Source organism: Myotis brandtii, unplaced genomic scaffold (assembly GCF_000412655.1).
Source record: "Myotis brandtii unplaced genomic scaffold, ASM41265v1 scaffold358, whole genome shotgun sequence".
In the NCBI taxonomy this organism is placed as follows: domain Eukaryota; kingdom Metazoa; phylum Chordata; class Mammalia; order Chiroptera; family Vespertilionidae; genus Myotis; species Myotis brandtii.
The window spans coordinates 3,963,875-3,974,504 of NW_005363772.1; the positions used below are offsets into that span (position 1 = coordinate 3,963,875).

Below are 10,630 nucleotides of genomic sequence, written 5' to 3' on the forward strand. Positions count from 1 at the left end.
CCCGTCTCCCCAATGTAATATATGCAATTCAACTTCACTTTGCAAAAGGCAACAACAACAAAAAAAGAGCTCTACATTTTATGTTCCATTATTTAACATTTCCCAATTATTTAATAAGAGTAGAATTCCTGTTCTGCATCCTACAGTTCCAGTCTTGCCCAGGAAGGAGCCTGCTAGTGAATGTCTCACACTCCCCACTGAACTAACTCCAGTGGTCTTGGCCTTCTAGGGGCCTTTTGTTCAGCAACTCTTTACTAGCCAGAGTTAGCATTCTGACTTAATGTCATTGTTGGCTCTTGGATGTTCGCTTCATTTTGGAGGAATTTGCATCCATTGCCAGTGGCACCCAGCCCGTATTGACAGGATTGTAAAGCCAGTGTTTCTGTTTATTATTTCAGGAACTTGGAATCAAGCATTCACTTCATCGAAAGAAACTCCAGCTGGCATTGCAAGCTCTGGGATCTGAAGAGGAAACCAATCACGGAAAGCTGGATTTCAACTGGGTCACTAGTAAGAGGTTTTAAATTCTTGAACTCCTAAATCAGGAAGCAAGCAAATAAATAAATAATGCCACTCTTCCTTTTTAACCACAAGGACAGGTATTCTGTGGCACGTTAACAACGCAGATTTCTCTCCTTTAGGATGGTTGGATGACATTGGCCTCCCCCAGTACAAGACCCAGTTTGATGAAGGCCGGGTAGATGGTCGAATGCTCCATTACATGACTATCGTAAGTGATTCCCTCCTGAGGTGTGGGGGTTTTCACAAGGATTCACCAAGTTTGAATACGTTGCTTTAACTTGAAGATAGGGGCAGGAATATTTCCCATTAGGTTTAAATTGTAGGATTTGGTGGTTGCAACAGCGCTGGAGGATTTAAAACCTAATTTAAGTCAAACTATCCAGAAAATTGATTTCATGTATAATCAATATTGTAGACATTGGAGTGCACACTTTGAATGGGTGAATTGTATGGTGAGTGAATTATATCTTATGTTTTTTTTAAAAATAGAGTGTGGAATTTTTAATCCCTGGCAGTTTCTAAATTTTATATTCCTATATGCAGTGACCACTCAGGAAAGGCTACCCTTCTGGCCTGAAATCCAGAGGGACTTGTCTTCTCCCTTCCCTCTCACATTTGAGAACTGTTACCTGGAACCTTCTCACTTCTGCCCAGTTCTGCTAGGGCGGGAGTCACCCTGGGGTAAAGAAGTAGGGGAAAGGTTGACTTTCACTCTGATTCCTTCATTATGGTTTCATATGTCTAGCCTTTTGCCCCAAGGGTAGAAGGACTTTCCCCTGCTTTACAACAGTGGGGAGAGATGGATTCCAGGAGAACGTGTTCTAGCTGCCACAGTACTACCTGGGTCCTACCTGACATACTTTTACTGAAACAAAATTTATTTTATTTTATTTTTTTGTGAGCTGGGCTATGGATTCAGCTACCATAAGTATCTCCTTTAAATAAGTTGAAAGTTTCAAACAGCTAACTTAAATGAGAATTATCCAATATTAAGAAACTTGGAGATCAGCTCATGGGATTTGCTTTCTTCTCTATCATTGAACCAAGTCTGTATCTTGGTGGGCACATCTTGCTACACTAACAGGTGGTATGTTGCACATCTGCTGTGTGCCAGGCACTGTACTGGGATCAATACTGAAGTCTTGGCAGTCCTTGAGCTAGCATTCTTATTATCCTCAGTTTTTAGATGAGGAAGCGAAAGAACCCAGAAATCAGGTAACTTGACCGAGCTTCCACAGTTACAGAGTAGGAGAAACATCATATGGCATTTGAACCTACACAGTTTCCGGACCCCTGCTCTTGATAGTTCACAGATCCACCTGGAGCAAATTCAGTAAATATTGGCCTGCCGAGCTAGGTCTAAGTACGCTCCCCTAGGAATGTGAGCAAATTCGGGCTTAAAATCTTTATAAAAAGTATATCTATAACTCTCATAGTTACCCTGTATAATAAAAGTGTAATGTGCAAATCGACCGAACAGTCGAACAGCAGAACGACCATCCGGAGGACCATCCATGACCATACTATGACACCCGCTGGCGCCAGGCCAGCCAAGGCGGGTGCGATGCGATTGGTCGGGGACCCGACCATCGCCCCATGATCTCCCCACAGAGGGAGGCCCAGGCCACCAGCCAGCAGGGCGATCAGTCAGGGGGCTCCACGATCCCCCCAAAGAGGGAGGCCCAGGCCACCGACCAGCGGGCTGTGGCAGGTGGGCAGGACCTCCCTCTGCGAGGGATGCCCAGGTCCCAGGAGCTGGCAGCTGAAGGGAAGCCCGGGTGCCCTCGGCCGGGGAAGGAAAGCCTACTCCTGCATGAATTTCGTGCATCAGGCCTCTAGTAAATGAATAAATGACCTTAGAAAATTTGATCCTGGAAGTTCTAAGTCATAAAAAATCTGTTTTTAATGTGGTATCCTGGGTTGGATCCTAGGACAGAAAAAGGACCTTCATGAAAAAACTGTTGAAATCTGAATGAAGTCTGTAGTTTGTTTAATTTTATTATTGTCTATGTTAATTTCTTAGTTTTAGTGAATATGTTATAGTTATATGTTAACACTAAGGGAGCTGGGTGAAGGGTATATGGAACTCTCTGTACTATTATTGGCAACTCTTCTGTAAATCTAATAATACATAAAAATAAAAGATTTTTTAAAAATCCAAAAAAGTGTTTTGATTAAAAAAGGAAATGGTCCCTATTTTTAAAATCCCTTAAGCTAGTAAAATTTTATTTATGTTATGAACATTATGCATTTTTTTTAAATCTGATAGATTTTAAGTTGAAAATAGCCCACATGCAAATGTTTTAAATGGGTGTTTCAATCTTAGATTGTCAAATGTCCTTTCTAATTTACAAGGCACTACCTTTAAGAAGTTAATCCAGAAAAATTTAGGAAAGAATTTTTGCTCAGTGAGTAGCCTTTAAGGATTTAGACTGATTGCCTAATATTTAGAAAATATTTTTATAATAGATTAATTTTTTTCCCTCATAAAGAATGTTATCAGTAAGATGTGTCTAACATGGATGTTTTCTTTGTTTATTTTCTGGGTGTTTTTGAATGTAGACCTGTGCTTATGTTGACACTGCCACCCAAATCACCTTCTTCTAAAATAATTTGTTTTGGTGTGTTTGGTATGTTTGAAATGTGCCCAGTAACCACAGACTGGCCAAAGTTATTCCTTGAAGGAAATGATTGGTGATATGTGTAGATACTTACATATAGCTTCTTAATTTCTTTACACTCAACTCTGAACAAGACCTTTGCTTTGGCTGACATAGATTTTCTAAAAATTTCCATAATGTCTGCTGGATAACACATACAGATCTAGAGCTAGGGATTTCTTGAGGTTGGGAGGATAGTGTGTGCCCACTCTTCTGGTTTTTCCCAAAACTGATGTGTGTTTTAGCTCAGAAAAGCAAACCTCGATAGTCAATGAACATCACTTGCTCTTAGCTATCTGCTTGATCAAAGCAGGTCCCTGTTGGTCATGACCCAGCGAGTGCTTTCCAAACTGTGTGTTTCAGAGCGAAGGGGTCCCACAAACCTATCCCAGAATGTTTGGGAGAGAAATAGATGGAAGTCAGTGTCAGTCAGAACAACATTAATTTTGGTTTTCTGATATATCGGGTCCTGGAGAAGATTTTGATTGGAACAAGGAAAAGGGTCTTGCTATTAAATAAAGGCTTTGAACACAATGACAAGCCCTCGGGGTCGATTAGGAGAGGGGCTCTTCCACTTTTATGTGTGTTTTCTGAGACTTCCTTGAGGAGGTCATCCTGCTCAAGGAGCCCCGGTTTTGTTCTTTTTGGCAGGATGACTTGCTGTCTTTGAAGGTCGTGAGTGTGCTGCACCATCTCAGCATCAAAAGGGCCATCCAGGTCCTGAGGATCAACAACTTTGAACCCAACTGTCTACGGAGGCGGCCATCTGATGAGGTAGCATCTGAGTTGAGGGTTACTCAGCACATGCCTTCCATGCATACGACTGTCCGCCTGTGCAAAACTGTGAAACCCATTTCTTCTTGGAAACTGCGGGGAGGGCTGCTGGTTCCCTCAGAGCCTCACATCCAGCCTCGTTTACGTTTTTGGCTTTGTTTTCCTGTATTCCTTCCCTCCCTCCCATGACGGTCCTACCTGTGTCATGGAAGCCAAGGGTTGTGATTTAGTTTCCCTTCCTCCTTTTCTTGAGTGTATTTTATTTTCCTCCCTCCTTAAACCAGAGGCTTAAATATCACTATAAAGACTTCCTTTCCTAAAGCCCTGCTCTAATGGTGTGTAAAAAAAAAGCTTGAAACTTTGTGCCAATTTTCTTTCAAAGAGAATTCAAATTAGCAACCACTTTTTTACCCTTTCTGTGAACATTTAGTGGGAGGTTCTGTGGGGCAGACTTTTGGATGGATTGTGCAGGTGGGATATTAGGAATCCCATCGTCAGTGACTGAAGCTCTTGGTGTCCTCTGTTCCCATAGAATAGCATCACCCCGTCAGAGGTGCAGCAGTGGACCAACCACCGGGTGATGGAGTGGCTGCGTTCCGTGGACTTGGCAGAATATGCCCCCAATCTCAGGGGCAGTGGTGTCCATGGTGGGCTCATGGTAAAAAACTGTTTTAACTTGAAATTGACTTCTTATCATTTTGTCTCCTTTAATCTAATGAGTGGGAGCATATCAGTTTACTTATTATAACCCTAAAGATGGCTAACCCAACCCTACTGCACTATTTCTAGTGGATTTTTACTTTCAGCGTGTTTTTTCTCCTTATTTTTTACTCTAGATCAGATTTAAACCCCTCTCTTCCATTGTCCTCTTTTCTGTTGGATAACATCTGGCTGCTGGCTCTCATATGATTATGTTTTAAAACCTCTGCAAAGATACAGATTGTATTTCTGCACACAGATGTTGCAAAGAAGTTGGCTGCCAAAAGCATCCCAAATGTTGCTCTGACTGGAAGGCTCAGTTGGTTAGAGCATCGTCCCAATACGCCAAGGTTGCGGGTTCGATTCCTGGCCAGGGCACATACAGGAATCAACCAATGAATGCATAAATAAGTGGAACAACAAGTCAATATTTCTCTCTCTCCATCTCTCTCTCAAATCAGTTTTTTAAAAAATAAAAACAAAACGCCTGTATTCAAAGACATCCCAAATGCTATACCTCAGAGAGGTAGAAGCCTGGATGTCAGGACCAGCTCTCTTCTCACTAGCTTGGGCAGAATAAAGAAAAGAAAAGAAATTAAAGATTAAAGTTTATACGCAGTGTATCTCACTGAGTAGGTCATTGGAGAAAACTAAATGAAAGAGCTTTGCAAATTATAAAGCACAGTGCAGACATGTGTGATATACCGTACCTTACACATCTTTATTTTTCTTATAGGTTCTAGAACCCCGTTTTAATGTAGAAACAATGGCTCAGCTGCTGAACATCCCGCCAAGTAAGACCCTGTTGAGAAGACATTTGGCCACTCACTTCAACCTTCTGATTGGTGTTGAAGCCCAACACCAGAAGCGTGATGCCATGGAGTTACCAGATTATGTACTTTTAACAGCCACTGCCAAAGTGAAGGTTAGTTCAAGCTCGCATTATTTGATAATTGGTTATACCAAAAACGAGAACAAAGGCTCATTTCTGTTACCCGGCTATCCCATTTTCTGGGATTTACTAAGTTCTGTGGATGGGTTGAAGGTATGTGCATCTTTAACAATAATCAATAAAATACAATTTTAAAGGTTTTCTTCTGGGGGAATTTTTGTTAAAATCATTTATTTTATTAGGGTTAACAATAATAAAGAACATGATGTTGGTTTCTATAATGGATACATTGCCAAGGCAGAGAGCCCATGACTTGGACCCAAATATTGATTGCAGTTGTCCTATTTTTGCTGTGGATAAATCAAATGTACGAGTTGCCTTTCTCCTCATACAGATTCTGCTTGTCTGGCCTATAATTGACCAACCTTGCAAGTTAGACAAAGGCACGCCAGCAGAGAATGGATGTTCCTAGTTTGCCTGGATTCATAGAGAATACGAATTTCAGACTCCTTTTTCTTCTTTTAAATGATTCCTGAGCTAACTCTTCTGCATGTTATCTTAACCAGCTTAATGTGGATGTAGGGTTTATTGACTCCTTCACAAATACGTATCAAGTTCTTTTTTTTTAAATATGTTTTTATTGATTTCAGAGAGGAAGGAAGAGGGAGAAAGAGAAACATCAATGATAAGAGAGAATCATTGATTGGCTGCCTCCTGCACGCCCCCTACTGCGGATCGAGCAGCAACCCCGACATGTGCCCTTGACAGGAATCGAGCTAGGAACCCTTCAGTCCGCAGGCCAACATTTTATCCACTGAGCCAAACCAGCTAGAGCTCAAGTTCTTTTTTTTTTTAACCCCCTCTACCTGCTTGACACTTTCTCTTCACCTCCCTTTCTCCTTTATAAGATGTGCCAGATTCGAAACTCTGAGAGATTCTGTTCTATACAAATTCTCTGCATCAGCCAATTACCATCTACTTAACAGTTTCCGTGACTACCCAGTGACTAAGATGTAGTTTCTCTTCTAAGTCTCACTGGAAGTTTTTTCTCCCAAGGAGCAAGGATTCTTTTAGCAGTCACCACCCTGTTATAGAAGCATAACAGGCATATAAGATAATCACAGCCTCACCCAAAAAGAAAATACAGTAAGGGCCATTTTCTTTTGCTGATCTTAGACTGGAAAACCTTGTAAAATTGTATTTAGCCCCGAGGAATCTCATTTGCATTAAGTCCTGTTGAAGCAAAACTAAGGCTCTTTACATATTTTGCTTTTATAACTGTGACTACCTAGCTAGTTGGAGTGAATAAGGAGAACAAATGTAATCTTCTGAGATTTTTAAGGGATCATTGATCATATTTGGATGCATCAGTCATAGGCCTAGGATGCCTTAGTTTTTGTTATACAAATTTAATCATTCAGTTGCTTTTCTCTGTATGATGAAATGAAATTATACATGTTATTAGTCCTTTTTTATATGAATTTTATCAAATCCCTGGAGGTTATTGTTTTCTTTGTTTTAAAGCCAAGGAAGCTCACCTTCAGCAATTTTGGGAATCTGAGAAAGAAGAAACAGGAAGATGGGGAAGAATATGTTTGTCCAATGGAATTGGGACAGGTCTCAGGAAGTGTGTCTAAGAAAGGACCTAAAGCTGGCCTGGAGATGCGCCTGTATGACGAGGATGATTTGGACCGGTTAGAGCAGGTAAGTGCAAAGTTACCTAACTATTTTCAAGTTCTCCCAGCATTGAAACACTCAATGGAAACTTTTTGTATTGTGTCCACTAAGCAAAGAAGTTTTCTTCCAATGCTTAAAAATAAAGGTAATAATAAAATGATGGTGAACACTTGCAGACTGCTTACTATATCCCAGGCACTTTCCTAAGCACTTAACATATATTAATGTTCACAGTAATCCTAAAGCATAGGGAGTATTCTCATCTTAATTTTAGAGATCAGGACACTGGGGCACAGAGAGATTAAGTAACTTACCTAAGATAGAAGAGCTGGGATTCCAACTTGCCAGGCTGGCTCCCAACCCTGTGCCTTACCTACGTTACCCTAGCTCTGTATTAAGGAAATCTGAGTATGAAAACAAGTCAGGAATGGACAGCTCGTACTACTTAGCCTTTTCAGTATGAAGGACTGAAAATTGGGGCTGAAAATTGCCCTTTAATCAGTAATCCTTTGGTGCCATTGTCAGCATCAAAGCATTTAGTCTAGAAGTGCCAACGAAGTGTTTCTTCTGAATTTCCACATCTAATCACAGCAGTGCAAGGTGATTATCATCAGAAGTATTCCGTTGCTCCTCTCCCATTCAACACAACTTGCGTTATTTCTTCTCAGATGTTTGTTCATTTTGCCGCACTTTCCTTGCAATTGTGCAGATGAGTTTGTCACGTTATGGTGTGCTCTTTGCAGATGGAGGATTCCGAAGGGACAGTGAGGCAGATAGGTGTGTTCTCTGAAGGCATCAACAACCTCACGGTAGGTTTGTGAAATGAGCTTAAAATCTTATTCTAAGAATATGTTTGAAAATCACCCCAAGGGTCTGCACGTAGAGCGCAGTGTGTGTGACTCCCGTCTCCTTGTTTCCCAGCACATGTTAAAGGAAGATGACATGTTTAAAGATTTCGCTGCCCGGTCCCCCAGCGCCAGCATTACTGACGAAGACTCAAACGTTTGATCGTAGCGCCTGGACGAGCATGAGGAGCCCTTGGTCCCTTTCCACGTTATTTCTACACTCCCAGTATATCCAGCAAGTAGCGGGTTGTATATTGTTTATCAATCAACTTCTGCTCATTTAGAAGTGGAAATGGAAAGCCGGGGATCTGTGCCTATTTTAAAGCTGCCGCGGAAAGTGAGACACTGGTGAATGAGAGTATAATTGTTTTTCCTCTATTTAATGTAAAAATCTGTGATATATTATATTTAAAGTGTTGCATTTACCATGAGAGGACTTTACCATAGTGTTTCCGGTCATGTTCACGGTATGGAGGACTTGGGAGAGCGGGAGCTCACAGGTGGCTGATTCTGTCAGGTCGGTGTAGCCACTGAAGCAGAACACGTGCTTTTAAAATCAGGATGTGGAATCTCTCTAAGATCCAGCGTGCCCACTAAATGCCAGCCACACCTCCACTTGCACCCTAGTGTCCTATTTTTATATATTTTTCTAAATATATGTATATATTTAGTACACAGAACATAGAACTTTTATTTTGTGACATACCTAAGGAAGATGGTAAAAAAAAAAAAAAAAGATCACATTGAAAAAAATACGGTGATCAAATGTTTCATGTGCCAGCTGGTTCTTGGACGGGTCAGGATCATCTTTCTTTCTCCACAACTGAATTTTAATGATGTTGATCACTCGGACTAAATTAGTGTATGTGAAATAACTCTTCTTCGATGACACATGACAGAATTGTTGGTTTTTTAAGAATTTCGGCCTTTAATCTTGGATTCTTTTAAACTCATAAGGAAGAACTTGAGGGACATTTGCATTCTATTAACTTGAACGCATTCAGAAGCTTCCCCAAATTTTGTAGAAATGATTTCTGAAGAAACCAAAACAAAAACCTTTACAGTATTAAGCTTCTTATTTTCCTCTTTGCTAAATAGACCATTGTCTCAAAATACCAGCAGCCTGACTAATGTACATTTCTCAGACTACCCATGAATGGAAGGAATCCTTTTAAAAAAGCCAAATATCTGTCTGAACATTTTGTCTCAATCAGAGTTTAATAACTCTGAGGCTGGAAAAGAATGCCTATCTTGTGATAATAAAATGTAGTTCATGTTTTTCCATAGCACAGGGCCCAAATATTCTTTATAAAGAAAATACAAAGCTGCAGCAAAAACTGTCACTGTGTTTATTATTCTTTTTAGGGGTATCAGAAATAATATTCTATTTTTTTATTCAGTACCACGTCATTACCATGATAGCCAACTGTGGTAAAAACTGTTTTTCACAAATTGGCATAGGGGTGGGCAGTTCAGTATACACCGGTGGGCTTACTTACAAACTATATTTGAATGTCAGTGATACGATCTTTCAAGTTATCAGCAACTTTACCAAGCTTTTCGTCAAAGAACCTATACTACTACATTACTATTTATTCATGACTAAAATGATTTGATGCTAACAATAATCTTTTGCTCCCGACTACTCATTATTTTGTAACTATATTGGACTCTTAATGTACTTGTGTTTTATTTTCATGTGGATATATGTCACCATTTGAAAAACAAATTTGATATTTCAACCTGGTTAAAAATACCAGGAGACTGTTACAGAGGCCAAATATTCTTTATTCAGGACATTGTAATATAACTGATGCTATGTGATGAGGTTAAATTTTTTTTGATGATATATTTTATTTACAAAATATTACACACTGCTGGTATCACCATATGAAAAGAAATAAAGTCAGCTGATAATTGCCTCATATTTTTATTGTCTGTTTGTTACTTTATTTCCCTTTGTTCAGTATAACCAGTAGGCTTTATTTCTGATATAGAGAACAATAACGAACTCTTGATAATTCACAAACTCCCATAAAATATTTTGCGTGGGATTCATAGCATGTACCAACAGGTAGGAATATGAGACGTTTGTTTGAGAAACGTGTGTGTGGAAGGAAGCACGGGCCGCTGAGCTGGGGGATGAGGAGTCATGGCAGAGAGGATCCTGGAAAAGCAAAGGGAAATGACTCGCCTGCAGATCTGAAGAAGTTAGTTGTAGAGCCCAGCCGGCATGGCTCAGTGGTTGAGCATCAACCTATGAACCAAGAGGTCATGGTTAGATTCCCAGTCAGGGTACATGCCGGGGTTGCAGGCTTAATCCCCAGTGGGGGGCGTACAGGAGGCAGCGAATCAATGATTCTCTCTCATTGATGTTTCTATCCCTCCCTCTCCTTTCCTCTCTGAACCAATAAAAAAAAAAAAAAATTTAAAGAACACTTAAAAAGAAGTTAGTTGTAGAAAGTATATGGTTCTTTAAGGAATTAAATGCTATTTTTAACTGAACTGAAATTTGAAAAGATGCAGCATATCTTAGAAAAGATTACCGAATAGGAAAAGTA

At 40.1% G+C, this 10,630-nt stretch overlaps 1 protein-coding gene across 1 annotated transcript in view; it reads left to right on the forward strand.

The window, feature by feature from the left end:
• The window catches only part of PPFIBP1 (PTPRF interacting protein, binding protein 1 (liprin beta 1)), a 171,298-nt gene extending 162,056 nt beyond the window's left edge, over positions 1–9,242 (forward strand). The window contains exons 22-29 of the mRNA XM_005871855.2: positions 399–510; positions 642–730; positions 3,834–3,956; positions 4,489–4,614; positions 5,392–5,580; positions 7,072–7,251; positions 7,968–8,033; positions 8,146–9,242. Of these exons, the coding sequence (XP_005871917.1) occupies positions 399–510; positions 642–730; positions 3,834–3,956; positions 4,489–4,614; positions 5,392–5,580; positions 7,072–7,251; positions 7,968–8,033; positions 8,146–8,232 (972 nt within the window). The 3' untranslated portion in view covers positions 8,233–9,242. The remainder of the gene's footprint in view (positions 1–398; positions 511–641; positions 731–3,833; positions 3,957–4,488; positions 4,615–5,391; positions 5,581–7,071; positions 7,252–7,967; positions 8,034–8,145) is intronic.
• The last annotated feature ends 1,388 nt before the right edge of the window (positions 9,243–10,630 follow it).